We start from the raw sequence: 16,862 nt of genomic DNA, 5'->3' as shown, positions 1-16,862 counted from the left end.
TCAAACTCCATGCCAGATTTTTTTTGGATCATATTCAGCCAAGTAAAACAAGATAATGTCAAGTATATTTAGTATAAAAATATAGAACAGATATTATCCTCATTTTACCTGTTATTTGTTATATTTGCAACCTGTATTCATATTTGCAACATTTAAAATTCTGTGTTTTGAAACATAATTTTCAAGATCAGATTTTATGTTTTCCTTTGTTTCTTTTGGGTTCAACATTTTTATCAAGTAAGTCAAAGTTATAAATTAACTATCAGGACATATAGGTGAGGTAATGCTGAAAAAACTTATACCAACATGGCATGGGGAAGATATTTTAATAGATTTTTTAAAGGCCATAATAGTCCAAGATTTCAGAGGGTTAAAGACAATAAGTCCAAATTCTCTGATTTCAGCTTCTTCAGTGTGAATATTTCTGGTTTCTTTGTTTTCCTTTATGACAATAAACTGAATATCTCTTTGGTTTGTGGACAAAACAAGAGATTTGAGGACGTGATATTTGATATTTGAGGCTGATAATGAAAATAATCGTTAGTTGCAGCCCTAGTTCACAGTGCAACCATTAACTGTGCTTGAGTCTACAAAGCCATACTGCAAAAAAAGAAAAGTTGGGTGAACGCAAAATATCAAGGCAACAAACTTCGATAAAATTTTAAGTTGGACAATTAAAGTAAATATTTTAAGTTTTGTTTTTGAGTTTGCTCAACTATGAATTCAGATTTTTGAACTTATAATTTTACATTGTAATAACTTTTAATCCTTACTTCTGCTAACTTCTGCAATGTGCTGAATTGGCACGATTGTAACGCCGCTATGAAATGTCAGCTAATGTTGTGATCACAATTTTGAGTTAGCATTGATACGCTAATGGCTAACTCTTGTAGCTGTAACAAGCTGCGCCGCTAGCATCAGTTAGCCGCTAGCATCAGTTAGCCGCTAGCTTTCGCTAATGACCGAATTTCACAACAAAGAAATAAGAGTTATCAGAACTATTGTCCCTTGTTGTGAACCCCAACTTAAAGATATAAGTAACAACAACTCACCAACTTGTTTTTGAGCAGACAAATGGCTTCCTTTGTTGTGCTAACTTACATTATTGCCCTAAATGTCAATAACTTATATTTCCAAGTTTTACCAAATTAAATCACTGTTTTAGGCCAAAAAATACAAGTTGGCTTTTTTTGCAGTGCATGAATCAGACCACAGGTTCTTGAGCTGGTTAAGCCTCGCTGCTAGCTAGCGTCGGTCAACAGAAAGCTGCTGGATGGGTGTGTGGGGTGTGAGGAGTGGATGCAGCAGGCTGTGGTGTCTTTATGTCTTTATGCAGCCTGTCAGTGATGTGACTGCAGCCAGTTCCTCCAAACAGAAGCCATTGTGCTGCTGCAGAGTGTGAGACTGAGAGAGCAGCTCGCTCTCACAGGAAGCCTGAAAGGCTGCAGCCGGATTGAAGTGTGTGAGAAAAAGGCCAGAGTGTGTGTTGTTTGTGTCACCGTGTGGCTGAACACATTCTTGTGTGTGAGTGTGGGGGTTCTGCTGTAAGAGGTGGAGGATGGAGGACCTTTTTTGTGTGTGTTTTGTGCTTTTGTGTGATTTTCAATATGTGTGTGTGTATATTTGTTCTTGGTTGTGCTTTAGCATGTCAAATAATGTGTGTGAATTCATGCAGTCATGCAATATTTTATGATTAAAAAAAGCAAACACTCTTATTCCAACTATCAAGCACACAAGTAACACTGTATTATCAAAGGTTCATTAATGATTCATAGCAGGAAGAACAGCTGAGAAAAACTAATTTTGATGTTAGAAATTATAAATGGGGTGCACTTATATAGCGCTTTTATCCAAAGTGCTTTACACTACAGACTGCGCTCATTCACTCATTCACACACACATTCATACTGGTGTTAGGGGCTACCAGGGCACACTGCCAACATTGGGAATTCATTCACAAACCGATGAACGCAGCATCAGGAGTAATCTGGGGTTCAGTATCTTGCTCAAGGATACTTCGACATGTAGACTGTCATGGTCGGGGATCGAACCACCAACCTTCTGATCGGTAGACGACCCGCTCTACCAACTGAGCCACAGCCGCTACTGCTCATACAAGTAGGGCTGAATGATTTGAAAATTATATGATTGCATCTATTTTGACTGATATTGCAGTGATCATGATATTATCATGTAAATATCAGCTTTAAAAATCGGCCCAAAAAAATCGTCTGCAGATATCGGGGATCTGTTGTCAAACAAATATCGTTATCGGCCTTAAAAAACTTGTATCAGTCGACCACTGTTATAGACACAACATACAGGAATACAGTTAGTCTAGATGCACATATTCAAAACAATACGTCACCCCTGCTAACCTGCTGTACTGATGCACATAGACAGGCTTCAAAATGCTCACGTACACACAGAAAAACACACACACACAACTCAGCTCTTTGTCTCCTGCTATCACACACAAACCGTCAGCCTCCTGTGGAATGCCTGTTTATTCAAAAATTCAGCTTTCCAAGAACTGAGACTTTACAGCAACGTCTCACAGCCGTGAAGTAATGTGGAGGTTCAGCTGACAGCAGCAGCAGCAGCAGAAGAAGAAGAAGTGGAGGTATGAGGGAGCTGGAGGACACCGATGTAAAGTGACGGAGCAGAAATGTCCTCAGAGACACAAATAGACACACAGCAGCGATGGTGAACAAACAGGACAGACCCCCCCCCCCGTGACCCTCACCCCACATTTCCATCTCTATGGTTTCTCCCATCAGATGGAGGCTGCTGCAGCTCTGTGACACCCGCTGAATGAACTGTTGGAGCTAGACTCACCAGTCCTCAGCCCGCCGCCAGCCTTATATAACAGGCCCACTTCCACAGCCACGGCTAATAGCAACACTATTGTAGCCATTCAAACAGTCGAACGGAGAGGGAGGAGGAGGAAGAGGAGAAGAAGAGGAGAGAGGAGAGACGGGAGAGAATACAGAGTAGAGAGAAAAATAAAAGATGAAACATCGATGACAAGAGAATCAGGTGTTGGAGTGAGAGATAATGTCTGAAGTTGAGCGTGAAAAGAGGAGGAGAGGCTCACCTGAAGGAGAAGAGGAGGAAGACGAGGGAGGAGGAAAAGGAAGGAGTAGTAGTAGGAGGAGGAGGAGATACAGGAAGAACAGAAGAATGAGCCCTTATGAGACATCTATTTATCTAAACAGTAGTGTGTGTAATCTCTGAGGAAAGCCAGCCGCACACATACTATCAGGGTTGGCTCTAGTCCATCTGGTGCCCTATAGACCAGATCCATTGGTGTTGAACAGCTCCGCTTGCTGTTTCATGGAGGGGGGAACTCCTGTTTTTGTTTGCCCACGGTGCCAACCAGCTGTATAATACAACTGTCTGTCTATATGATTATTGACTTACACGTCAATTCACAAAGAAGCACAGCTGGAGACCGTGAATAAAGTTAGAGACAAGAGAAACAATGAAAGTGCAAACCGCGCGAAAAATGTGCTTAACTGTGTTAAGCTAGCGTTGCTTTATTTCAACCTAGCTAGCAAGCTAATACAAATGAAACGCCTTCACACAAAACAGCATTTAAAAAAAGATTGGGGCTTCTTCTTCTCCTCTTTTCTTCTCTTTCGATACTGAGCACCGGAGAGCTTTGATGGTGTTTCATCTTGCAAAATATCAAAACATAACGTGTCTGTCACTTGACGTGACCTCTGTGACAGTGATCTGACCGTCTAAAGGGGGCCGATCTGACCGTCTAAAGGGGGCCGATCTGACCGTCTAAAGGGGGCCGATCTGACCGTCTAAAGGGGGGCCGATCTTACCGTCTAAAGGGGGCCGATCTGACCGTCTAAAGGGGGCCGATCTGACCGTCTAAAGGGGGGCGATCTGACCGTCTAAAGGGGGCCGATCTGACCGTCTAAAGGGGGGCCGATCTGACCGTCTAAAGGGGGCCGATCTGACCGTCTAAAGGGGGGCCGATCTGACCGTCTAAAGGGGGCCGATCTGACCGTCTAAAGGGGGCCGATCTGACCGTCTAAAGGGGGGCCGATCTTACCGTCTAAAGGGGGCCGATCTGACCGTCTAAAGGGGGGCGATCTGACCGTCTAAAGGGGGCCGATCTGACCGTCTAAAGGGGGGCCGATCTGACCGTCTAAAGGGGGGCCGATCTGACCGTCTAAAGGGGGAAGATCTGATCGTCTAAAGGGGGGCGAGGCAATGATCACGTGACTCAGCACCACAAAGGGAGGGCGACAATGGGCATCAAAAAAAATATTTATTTTTTTTCTTCCTTGAGGGTGACTGGCGGCGCCCCTCCAGCAGATGGCGCTCTAGGCGACCGCTTATGTCGCCTAGAGCTAGCCCTGCACACTAACACATACAACCTCAGGTGATTCCTCCAAGAACAAAAGTATAACTAATGCTAGCTGAAGACTAAAAAGAGAGAAGAATCCGAAATCATCATTAGCTTACTGACAGGAGATAGACCGATATATGGGCCGGCTAACCCTAACCCTAACCCTACTGTAAAGTCTGTGTGTAGGACAGGCTGTGGGGGCTTTTGCATGTCAACACTCCCCCTCAGTGTTGCCTCATAATTCACCCATGAATATGAGCACAAATATATTATTTACAGAAGTGATGAAGTATCAGCACAGTCGGCTGAACAGATGAGACCTGACAACAGTAGAGAGTGAAGTATGAGAGGTTACTGTGAGTGTCTCTAAACACAGTGAATGAAGATTCATTAACTAACAAACCTATTGGACACTCTACATGGACACCACTGGTAGCTTGGCTGCTGTAGCATGAATTAGCTTGCAACTTAATTAAGCTATTGATGATGTTTTTTCTGACATGGCTTTATGCACGTGCTACATTTGCACGTGTGTGTGTGTGTGTGTGTGTGTGTGTGTGTGTGTGTGTGTGTTACAGATCAGGGCTCGTCCAGATGTGCAGGAGCTCCGTCAGTGGCAGAAAGAACTGAGAGAAAACCACGACATCGCCAAAACTGTCGAGAAGTTCTGGGCCAAACAAGAGAGCCGAGGTGAGAACACACACACACACACACACACACTCACATGGTATCAGTGATTACAGGCCTCAGGCTCACTGGCAACATAATACCATTGATCTTGAACTTTCTCATGTGGTCGACAGCAGCTGCTGATAGGAGGCAGGATGCCAAAACACGATAGAATCACACAAACACACATAGTAGTAAACCCATATAGTAAAACATACAGCTGCAACAATTATTTGATTAATCGAACAATAATCGATTATTGAATTAATCGTCAACTATTTTGATAATCCAATAATTGGAAGTCCAAATTCTCTGATTTCAGCTTCTTCAATGTGAATATTTCTGGTTTCTTTCTTCCTTTATGACAATAAACTGAATATCTCTTTGGTTTGTGGACAAAACAAGAGATTTGAGGACGTCATCTTGTGGTTTGGGAAACACTGATTGATATTTTTATACATTTTATTGACCAAACAACTAATCGATTAATCGTTTAAATAATCGACAGATTAATCCATAATGAAAATAATCGTTAGTTGCAGCCCAAGTCCAATACACACCAATATACACATGTTAGCTGGTGCAAAGTACAATCACACACACACACACACACACACACACACACACACACACACACACACACACACACAGTTACAGACATATAAACTGCCGTGTTACAGTATTCATCTGACAACTGTGACGTTAGAGCAGAGAGAGAACAAGGGCAGAGACACTGATAGAGGAAGAAACAGGGAGAGTGTGAGTCGATGGAAGAGAGAGAGAGAGAGAGAGAGAGAGAGAGAAGATTGAAAGTGAAGGAGAGAAAGAAAATGTCTGCAGGGCTCAGAGTGATGGAGAGATAGAGCAGAGGATGGAGACATGAGGAGAAAGAGAAGAGAGAGAGCATGAAGACAGAGGGAAGTATAAAATATAAAAGTGTGTCGAGGCCTCAATATGTGTGTGTGTGTGTGTGTGTGTGTGTGTGTGTGTGTGTGTGTGTATTTTAATAATTGCGCTTTTTAATAATTTTGTGTCTTTTTAAAAATAATTTTCTGTCTTTTTTAGTAATTCTGTGTCTTTTTTTAATTTTGTGTCTTTTTTGGTCATTTTGTGTCTTTTTTTAATAATTCTGTGTATTTTTTTGTTAATTTTGTTTCTTTTTTGTTAATTTTGTATCTTTTTTTAATAATTTTATGTCTTTTTTAGTCATTTTGTGTCTTTTTTTAATAATTCTGTGTATTTTTTTTGTAATTTTGTTTCTTTTTTGTTAATTTTGTATCTTTTTAAATAATTTTATGTCTTTTTTTAGTAATTTTGTCTCTTCTTTGGTAATTCTGTGTATTTTTTGGTCATTTTGTGTCTTTTTTTTAGTAATTTTGTGTCTTTTTTTGGTAATTTTAATACTGCCTCCAGCGTCCCCCAGGTAATTAGAGTTTGAGCCCCCTGCTCTACATGGACAGCACTGGTAGCTTGGCTACTGTTGCATGAATTAGCTTGCAACTTAATTAAGCTATTGATGATGTTTTTTCTGACATGGCATGTGCTGCATCTGCACGTGTGCTCTCACTCTGTGTGTGTGTGTGTGTGTGTGTGTGTGTGTGTGTGTGTGTGTGTGTGTGTGTGTGTACTATATGTGAAGGACGGAGCAGCTGAGAATGCAGGACACATGAGTCACAGTCACATCAGTCTGACACTTTGCTCCAGACTGAAATATTTCATTATAAGATCTGATTGATTGCCATGAAATGTTCTTCCTCTTGCACCATCATCAGGTCAAATCTTCAATTTGTCAAATACTTTATTGTTAGAATGCCAGAATTAGCATTTAGCACCAAGAACTCAGGCACTCTGAGAGCTCTTAGTATCTCCAGAAAACCAAAACAGCTGCACTGCAAAAAGTCAGCTCTCAAAAACAAGGAAAAAAGTATAAAATTAGGTGTATTTTGCTTAAAAATAGCATTGATCGATCGGACTCATCTCACCTGTAAGTCTATTTAGCCTACCTATCTTTAGGAGTTTTAAAGTGGCTACAAGGTTCGATTTTACAATAATATTCTAATTGTTTCCAGCGAATATCAATGTTCAGTGCGTATGTGCTTCAAGTGTTTTATGGAGTTGCAGACGAATACATACTTCCTACGGGCACTGCACTAGTCTGATAAACACAAATGTTGTAAAAGGGACCAAAAAAGACACAAATGACCAAAAAAATGATACAAAATGACTAAAAAAAGATACAAAAGACACAAAATGACAAAAGATTACACAAAATTACCAAAAAAGACACAAAAGGAACAAAAGAAGACACAAAATGACAAAAAATGACACAAAATTACCAAAAAAAGACACAAAAGGACCAAAAAAATACACTAAAGGACCAAAAAAGACTCAAAATGACCAAAAAAAGACACAAAGTGACCAAAACAGACACAAATTGCCAAAAAATTACACAAAATGACACAAAAAATACACAAAATGACCCAAAAAATACACAAAATGACCAAAAAAATACACAAAAGGACCAAAAAAATACACAAAATGACCAAAAAAAGACACAAAATGACCAAAAAAATACACAAAATGACCAAAAAAAGACACAAAATGACCAAAAAAATACACAAAAGGACCAAAAAAAGACACAAAATTACCAAAAAAGTACACAAAATGACACAAAAAATACACAAAATGACCAAAAAAAGACACAAAGTGCCCAAAGAAAGACACAAAATAACACAAAAAATACACAGTGACCAAAAAAGACACAAAATGACACAAAAAATACACAAAATGACCAAAATAAGAAAGAAAAAAAGACTGTGGTCTGCATGTAATGTGCAAATTCTGTTATTCGCAATTCACGGAGATTTCTCTTTATTCACTTCTTATGTTGCATCACTATGTAATTCAGGGATGACATTCATGTTGCTTAGCGTAATGATCATAATCATTTAATATGAGATACTAACATGCAATAAAGTAAATCAGCTGATTGGGTTCATGTTAACTAGCAGGAGTATTACACCATTATACACTCATTGTTCATCCCACTACACACACAACCTCTTTGTCCAGAATAGATAAATCTGCTTCATCTCCCACTATATGAACACATTCTCCCACTGCACTAGTGGAGATAATACAGAACACACGTGCTCCAGCTGAGAGTCGTAGCATCTCTGTTTTTGTCACGCACAAACAATGACGCCACCATCAACACAGCGTTCTTCCACACTGACACATTCCACACAACAAAGGCGATCTGCTGCCGCCGCGGCCCGGCCGACATTCCTCCAGCGCTCCACGCCACGCTGAGCTGCTGACCTGACATTATAGCAGGGGCCTGGGGATCTGTGTGTGTGTGTGTGTGTGTGTGTGTGTGTGTGTGTGTGTGTGTGTGTGTGTGTGTGTGAACAGAAGCCATTTTCTGACCTCTTCAACAGAATCTGAAATGGAAGAGAGAGAGAGAGAACCATAATAATCTGTGAATCATTCGTTCTTTCCATTTTCAATTGGCATTAAAAAATCAAATAATGAAAAACTGACTGGTTGTTTTGTTATTTGTTTTTTTATTATAACACAAAAAATGAAAAAAATGCTTGTTTTTTCATATTTCAATATGAGGCTCAGATCAAAAATATGAAATGGAAAAACGGGCACCAGGACTGAATTTGATTTTAATATTTAATTGGTTTACGTGACCCGGAAGTTTGACTGTTGGTCCAGTGAGCCGTTATTCTCTTCTCTGTAGTCAAACCAGCCGTCCCTATATAATAATTATAATTCAAATTCAGTCCTGGTGCCCGTTTTTCCATTTTGATCTGAGCCTAATATTGAAATATGAAAAAACAAGCTTTCCCCCCCATTTTTGTGTTATAACTAGGGTTGTCAAAAGTATCGATACTCAAAAAAGTATCGATACTAAAACGTTGTATCTGGATACAATACTCATTTTCAAAAGTATCGAGTACCTGAAGCTTGTTATCATAGTTGCAGTTTCTTTTTGCACAACTGTTTTTATTATAAATATTTAACCTGTGGTTCTGTTCATTTTTTATTATTAATTTAAACAAAACACAACATAAGTCACCAATGGACAAACACAGTTAAAAAAGAAAAAAAGAAAGAAAAAGAACAACAACAACAACAAAATCACAAAACCAACCTAAATAAATAAATAAAACAACAATAAGAAATAAGAAATTTAACACATTAAATAATATTAAAACTAAAACTAGACACAAACAAACATTAAACATAATTACCACATAAAACATGCAGTAAATCAGTAAACTTAATAACCTAAGAGAAAATATTCTCTGTTCTGTTCATTTTTACATGTTGCATTTTTCTTGTTGTTAAAAATATTTCTGTTCAATTTTGGGGTCTTTGTTTTTATCCTTGTGGTATCGAAAATGGTATCGAGTATCGAATATTTTCCTGAGTATCGGTATCGAGTTGAACATTTTAGTATCGTGACAACCCTAGTTATAATAAAAAATAAATAACAAAATAACCAGTCAAAGTTTCATTATTTGATTTTTGATTGCCAATTGAAAATGGAAAGAAGGAATGATAAACGGATTAGAGATCAGTGCTGAAGTTGCAGCTTGTTTGCTGTTTTTTTTTTGTGCCTGTTTTTGTTTTGGATGTAATGAAGCGTGCACCGCCCCACCAAGGTTATTATAGTTAACGAAAACCAATGAAATAACCAAAACTAGAATTGAAAAAAGATTTTCGTTAACTGAAATAAAAATAAAAAGTAGTAGTTTTTAAAAAAACGATAATTAACTGAAACTGTATTGTGCGGTTACAAAACTAACTAAAATTATAGTGAAAATGTCCTTAGTTTTTGTTTTTGTCAACTTTTTTCATTCATAATTCAGTGTTTCTATTTGAACATGCAACACATAGTGAATATGTTTACTGAGACTGGGATGTTTACACTAGAACCAAAATTCAACCCCCCCAGAACTGTAAGAGTTAATAACCTTATTGGGGCTGAGATGATAAACCAAAGGAAATAAAGGCAAAATGTATTATGACCTCTTTGAATCTGGCACCCAACACATAGCCCATTACAAACAAACTAATAAAAAAATATGGAGTTGCAGACGAATACATACTTTCTACGGGCACTGCACTAGTCTGATAAACACAAATGTTGTAAAAGGGACCAAAAAAGACACAAATGACCAAAAAAATGAAACAAAATGACTAAAAAAAAGATACAAAATGACCAAAAAAAGACACAAAAGGACCAAAAAAGACACAAAAGGACCAAAAAAATACACAAAAGGACCAAAAGACTCAAAATGACCAAAAAAAGACACAAAGTGACCAAAACAGACACAAATTACCAAAAAATTACACAAAATGACACAAAAAATACACAAAATGACCCAGAAAAGACACAAAATGACCCAAAAAATACACAAAAGGACCAAAGAAAGACACAAAATTACCAAAAAAAGACACAAAATGACACAAAAAAGACACAAAATGACCAAAAAAAGACACAAAATGACCAAAAAAATACACAAAAGGACCAAAAAAAGACACAAAATTACCAAAAAATGACACAAAATGACACAAAAAATACACAAACTAAACTAAAACCAGCAAACTCACTCTAAAAACTCACTAAAACGAACTGAATTTGAAAACAAAAATTCACAACGAAATTAAAATTAAAACTAATGAAAAATCCAAAACTATTATAACCTTGCGCCCCAACACAGCCAGCTCTGACAGATAAATGACCCCGTCAGAGATTGGAGGCTGTAGCAGAGAGATATATTATTTAGAGCCCCCCCCCCCCCCCCCTCCTCTCTACTGTATAGAGGCTCTTTAAGTTGATCCTCCAGCAGCTGCCCTCGTCTCATTCGACCCGAGGAGACCAGCACAGATTCCTCTGCTGCCGTTTCACCGTCTGAGATCAGAACCAGTCCGAGGCGGGAGGGGAACAAAAGGGGAGAGAGCGTCGTGGCCCACAGAGAGGACACATGATGATCCTCCGGGGTCAAAGGTCACGGCTGGTTGGGCAGGTGCAGCTCTCGACACTCCATCAATCACTGCAGGACCGTCCTTGACTGGAGCCTGACAGCTTTACCAGCAGTGTGCTGAAACAAAGCCAGCATGGGAAAGTCATAATAATAATTCATGTTGTTCTCAACTTGAAATTTAGTTTTATACACTGCACTGATAAAAAAAAGGTGTGTAAAAACCAGATCAAACAGTAAATCTGAGGGAAATGATCTTGCTGCATGGACAGATAATTTACCTTGACAAGATTTATTAAATTAAGATTATTAAATTTAGAAATAAGCATGTTGAACACTTAAAATAAGAAATTAACTCCTAAAATAAGAATAAAATCACATAAAACCACGACCAGAATAAAACCATTTAAAACCAGAATAAAACCGAGAGATCTCTTAAATAAAACCAGAATAAAACAATTTAAAACAAGAATAAAACCAAGAGATCCCTTAAATAAAACCGGTTAAAACTAGAAAAACACAGAAAATCTTAAAACAAGATCAATTATCTAACATTTCTAAATCTAAAGGTTTTTTTTTTTATCTTGGTAAGAAACAAATAATCATCAGGTCACTCTGCTCGGGCCAGTTCATCACTGCTGGCAGCTTTCATTTATCTCTTTTGTACATTTTTAGTCTTTTTTGGTCATTTTGTGACAAAAAGAAGATGTAAAAAGACACAAAATGACGATGTAAAATCAGAAAAAAGACATAAAAAGACAAAAAAAAACACACAAAAAAAGCCAAGAAGTTAGCTAAGTAGTTAGCTTAATAAGCTACTTAGCTAAATATGGATACGGGTCATTTTTGACCCATGCTGTGCATTAGAAGAGTAGTGACACAAAAAGAGATTTTATTAAAAAATGAATAAAGGAAAACATAAAATTAGGATGTATGATGATCAAAAACAAACTAATTGAGGAAAACCTGGAATACTGAATGATGAAAATAATTTATTGCAAAGATATAGAACATAGAAACTCAGGTCACTTTAGACCATGTTGTGCATCAAAGGGTTAAAAGACCATGCTTTTAAATAGAACAATATTAAAGTATGAGTCATGGTATCTGGAATACATAAATGTAATTTTAGATGATAAAAAGGCTTTATAATCTGCACAGCTGCTGATGCTACAGATGGTATCGATGCACCGCAAAGAATTTTCTAAAGCACACTTTAAACCACAGTTACAGTCATTAAGTTGTAAATAAAGCAAAGCAGCTTTCACTACTATCATTTACTGTGTGTGTGTGTGTGTGTGTGTGTGTGCGTGTGTGTGTGTGTGTGTGTGTGTGTGGCTTTTGTTGTGGTTAAACAGCCAAATATAGCAAATCTATTCATCATAGCCTGACTTCCATAATGTCAGAGCCTTTTACTGTCAGATAACAAAAGGCCACAACAACCTGCAGCTGTCAGGGAGAACGTGTCAGTAATCAGCTGAATCATGGTTGTTAAACAGGTTTACACTCTGGTCTGCTTCAGATATGGTTTATATTAACTGGGAATAACACAACTTTTAAAAAAACAAACTTATTGTACTCCAGCATGATGTTCTTACCAAAAACAGGAGACTTGCAGTAAATAAATCAGACGTGTCTTTGCTTTACAGAGAGAAATTTATGCTACAAATGATTCTTTTTAACTCTCTGGAGTCTTTTTGGTCTATTTCCTCCATGTCTGACTCCTTCCATCCTGCCTGTATTCACCACTTAAAACATGTTTAAATACCATGTTGGTATATTTTTTTCACCTATATGACCTGATAATAATAATAATAGATTTTTTTATTCTAACTTACTGGATCAACATTTAGAACCAAAAAGAAACAAAGAACATAAATGTGATCTTGTGATTGTGTGTGATCCTGTCATCAACTCTGGTTTTTATTCTAGTGGGACTCCATTTTATTTGGCTCTTGTGTGTTTAGCGTAACAATCTTTTTTGTCTTTTTTTTGGTCATTTTACGTCTTTTATGGTCATTTTGTGTCTTTTTTTGTCTTTTTTTTTCTTTTTTAGTCATTTTGTGTCTATTTGTAGTCATTTTGTGTCTTTTTTTTGTCAATTTTGTGTCTTTTTTTGGTCATTTTGTGTCTTTTTTTTGTCATTTTGTGTCTTTTTTGGTCATTTTGTGTTTATTTGTAGTCATTTTGTGTCTTTTTTTGGTCATTTTGTGTCTTTTTGTAGTCATTTTGTGTCTTTTTTTAGTAATTTTGTGTCTTTTTTTAGTCATTGTGTGTCTATTTGTAGTCATTTTGTGTCTTTTTTTAGTCATTTTGTGTCTTTCTTTGGTCATTTTGTGTCTATTTGTAGTCATTTTGTGTCTTTTTTTAGTCATTTTGTGTCTTTTTTTGTCATTTTGTGTCTTTTTTGGTCATTTTGGTGTGCTGTCAACACCTCTTTACCTGTTGGTTCTAAGGATCTGGTTCTCTTTGTCTCCAGTGGGCTCGGCCATGACAGATCCTCCCAGAAGCCCCCAGCCCGGAGACTCAGACGTGTCCATCCAGGTGGTGTCTCCCACCCCCCAGAGCACCGTGGTGCACACCCCCACCCCCCAGATGACCCCTGACCCCGGCGTGGAGTGGCTGAGCCCCGGCCTGCTCAGCGTGGAGAGAACCTCCTCCTCTCTGTCTCCCACTGACCTCCTGACTGGATCTGTCCATGGAGACAAACCTCTGACTGCAGCTTCTCCTTCTTTATTAGGAGCTCCAAACCTGAGCTGGACTGGTGCTACTGGGAACTGAAACCAGTAGCTGGGTGAACAAGGTTCTTCTGGTGGTTAACCCTTTGGAGTTTGGGGCTGTTTTGTCGGTTTTTGACTCCTTTTCATTCTGTATAAACGACTTCAAAAGTGTTCACCATGCCATGTTGGTGTCATTGTTTTCAGAACAACCTCACAGATATGACCTGATTATTATTTTTTTCATTTTGACTTACTGGATCAATATTTTCAACACAAAAAACACACAAAGTTACAAAAACACACATAAAAAACAGATTTTTTTTTTTTTACAAAATAACCCACATAAAAACACACTTGAAACACACAAAAACACACCGAAAACACATACATTTTTTTTTTTTTTTTTACAAAAACACAAAAAATGACAAAAAAACACACAAAAACACACACATAACACACACATAAAAACCCATAAAAAACACACACAAAAAATGACAAAAAACATAGATAAAAACACACAGAAAACATATACATAAAACACTAATAAAAACCCCATAAAAAACACACAAAAAAACATAAAAAAACACACAACAAATGATAAAAAACACACATGAAACACAAAAAACATCAAAAAACACACACAACAATTGACAAAAAATGACAAAAAACACACAAAAGTTGACAAAAAAACCCCAAAAAAACTCACTCATAAAAACACGCAAAAAAAACATAAAAAACACACAAACAAATTGACAAAAATCACAAAAAAAAAATGTAACACAAAATATTGCATTAAAAATCCTGAACGCAAACTGCAAAATATGAAAAACCTCTGTGTCTTTTTTTTTAACCTTTGCTGTAAAAGGGTTGATTCACTAAATTGGACATGTAAACTTGTAAAAGCTGCCAGCAGCTCCATGCTGCTTCGTTTTTAACGCTGCAGCGTCATGAAGAAATCCTGCTGCGGTGCTTTCAGGGACTCCAGAGGCTTTAAAGGCTATTAAACTGTGTTAGTTTGATGTCAGAGTGACCAAAGCGATCAGTCAAACACGCCGTTAAAACTCCTGTAACCAGCTGGAAATGTCCAGGCAGGATTTATGCTCTGAGATTGGTGTCTAATTAGTTGATTGCTTTCATTGCCTTTGTGATGGATCACTTCCCTTTACGAGTCTCACCCGACAAATGAACAGCGTATAGAACGCTTCACATATTATTACTGCCTCCACTAACAGACTGGATGGTTCCACCTCCAGCTGATAGCTCACTGGGAGATAACCCGGCCCTATTTCCTCGCCTTGTCATTTCCTCTTTCCTTAGCAATACATATCAGTCCACAGAAGAGGTTACAGTCGAGGCCAGTCGGCCTGCAGAGCAGCTTTTTATATCCTGTTTATCAGGGAAGGAAATTACGCTGTCAGGGAAACAGAATAAAAAAAGGGAGTGTTTCAAAAACATCACTGAGATCTCTGGTGAGTGATTGACAGCGAGCTGACAGAGCAGCACACAGGAATATTCTCCATAGATGCACTGATAAAAAGGTGTTTAGTCTAAAAACCAGATCAAACAGTAAATCTGAGGGAAATGATCTTGCTGCATGGACAGATAATTTACCTTGACAATATGCCTTAAATTTAGATTGTTAAATCTAGAAAGAAGCATGTTGAACACTTAAACTAAGAAATTAACTCTTAAAACAAGATAAAATATCTAACACTTCTAAATCTAAAGTTTTTTTTATCTTGGTAAGAACCAAATAATCATCAGGTCACTCTGCTCGGGCCAGTTCATCACTGCTGGCAGCTTTAATTTATTTCTTGTAATTTTGTGTCTTTTTGCAATAATTTTGTGTCTTTTTTTAGTATTTTTTTAGTATTTTTTGGTCATTTTGTATCTTTTTTGGGTAATTTTGTGTCTTTTTTTAAAATAATTTTGTGTATTTTTTAGTAATTCTGTCTTTTTTGGATAATTTTGTGTCTTTTTTTGGTCATTTTGTGTCTTTTTTAAATCATTTTGTGTCTTTATTTTTACTAATTTTGTGTCTTTTTTAGTAATTTTTGTGTATTTTTGGGTCATTTTGTATCTTTTTTGGGTCATTTTGTGTCTTTTTTTAAATAATTTTGTGTCTTTTTTAGTAATTCTGTATCTTTTTTGGGTCATTTTGTGTCTTTTTAAAAATAGTTTTGTGTCTTTTTAAAAATAATTTTGTGTCTTTTTTTGGTCATTTTGTGTCTTTTTTGAGTCATTTTGTGTCTTTTTTGAGTCATTTTGTGTCTTTTTTGATACTGCCTCCAGCGGCCCCGAGGTAATTTGAGTTTGAGACCCCTGCACTAAAGTGTCCTTTAGTATCAGCTATGAATCTTTATTTGTATATGCTGTATTTTATTTTTGTGTTTTCTCACAACATGACAGCAGAGTTGGAATTTAGTGGGTTATTTGCAAAGTTTAGCTAAATGTCAGACTTTTTGCATTTTGCCTGTGATTTGCGTCCGGTTGTTCAAACGTCATCCTAAATGTCGCCTATCAGCCATGTGGAAAGTTCATGAAATTTGATGAGCAAAAATATTCGGTATGAAAAGACTGCAGTTGTTTCTCTCCTCCATGTCAACGTAGCAGAGTGTGCAGCCTCTAACCGTCTTCTCCTGACTTTATCAGTTTAACGGGGTGGATAAAGTGCTCTGCTGGCGTGTTTCCATCCCGTACCTGAGAGGATCCGTCTGGTTTCCCCTCCAGTGTCTCTGCAGAGTGGCGAGGCGGCGGCGGCGGTCTCATGATGGACGGTTTTCCTGAGCGTCCCAGTCACTGATGCACGCCGCCTCACAGCGAGGCATGGGCTAGGGTCATGTATCTCCCTCTGCAGGGATGTGGATGTCTGGGAGACAGCTGCCACTGGCTGAGGTGATAAAACAGCCCATTTCATTCTGGGGATATCTGATAGTGCAGCCAGCTCCACAGAGTCTGAGTGAAACCGGATCAGTGGGCAGCAGGCTGTCAGAGCAGAGCCAGGAAACTACTGGATCCAGGCTGAAGGTGGGAGTGTAGAATACAACAGTGTTTACACTCAGAGTGAGTTCCTGCGTGGGCTACGAACACACAAAGTTACATTGG

The 16,862-nt window shown here is 38.0% G+C and overlaps 1 protein-coding gene across 1 annotated transcript in view; it reads left to right on the top strand.

Moving 5' to 3' along the window:
* iqck (IQ motif containing K) overlaps positions 1 to 13,930 on the top strand; it is a 31,783-nt gene extending 17,853 nt beyond the window's left edge. The window contains exons 8-9 of the mRNA XM_059347157.1: positions 4,948 to 5,059; positions 13,517 to 13,930. Of these exons, the coding sequence (XP_059203140.1) occupies positions 4,948 to 5,059; positions 13,517 to 13,818 (414 nt within the window). The 3' untranslated portion in view covers positions 13,819 to 13,930. The remainder of the gene's footprint in view (positions 1 to 4,947; positions 5,060 to 13,516) is intronic.
* The last annotated feature ends 2,932 nt before the right edge of the window (positions 13,931 to 16,862 follow it).

This window comes from Centropristis striata, chromosome 13 (genome assembly GCF_030273125.1).
Source record: "Centropristis striata isolate RG_2023a ecotype Rhode Island chromosome 13, C.striata_1.0, whole genome shotgun sequence".
In the NCBI taxonomy this organism is placed as follows: domain Eukaryota; kingdom Metazoa; phylum Chordata; class Actinopteri; order Perciformes; family Serranidae; genus Centropristis; species Centropristis striata.
The sequence above is the reverse complement of the archived record's forward strand: the minus strand, read 5'-3'. Positions and strand labels throughout refer to the sequence as shown.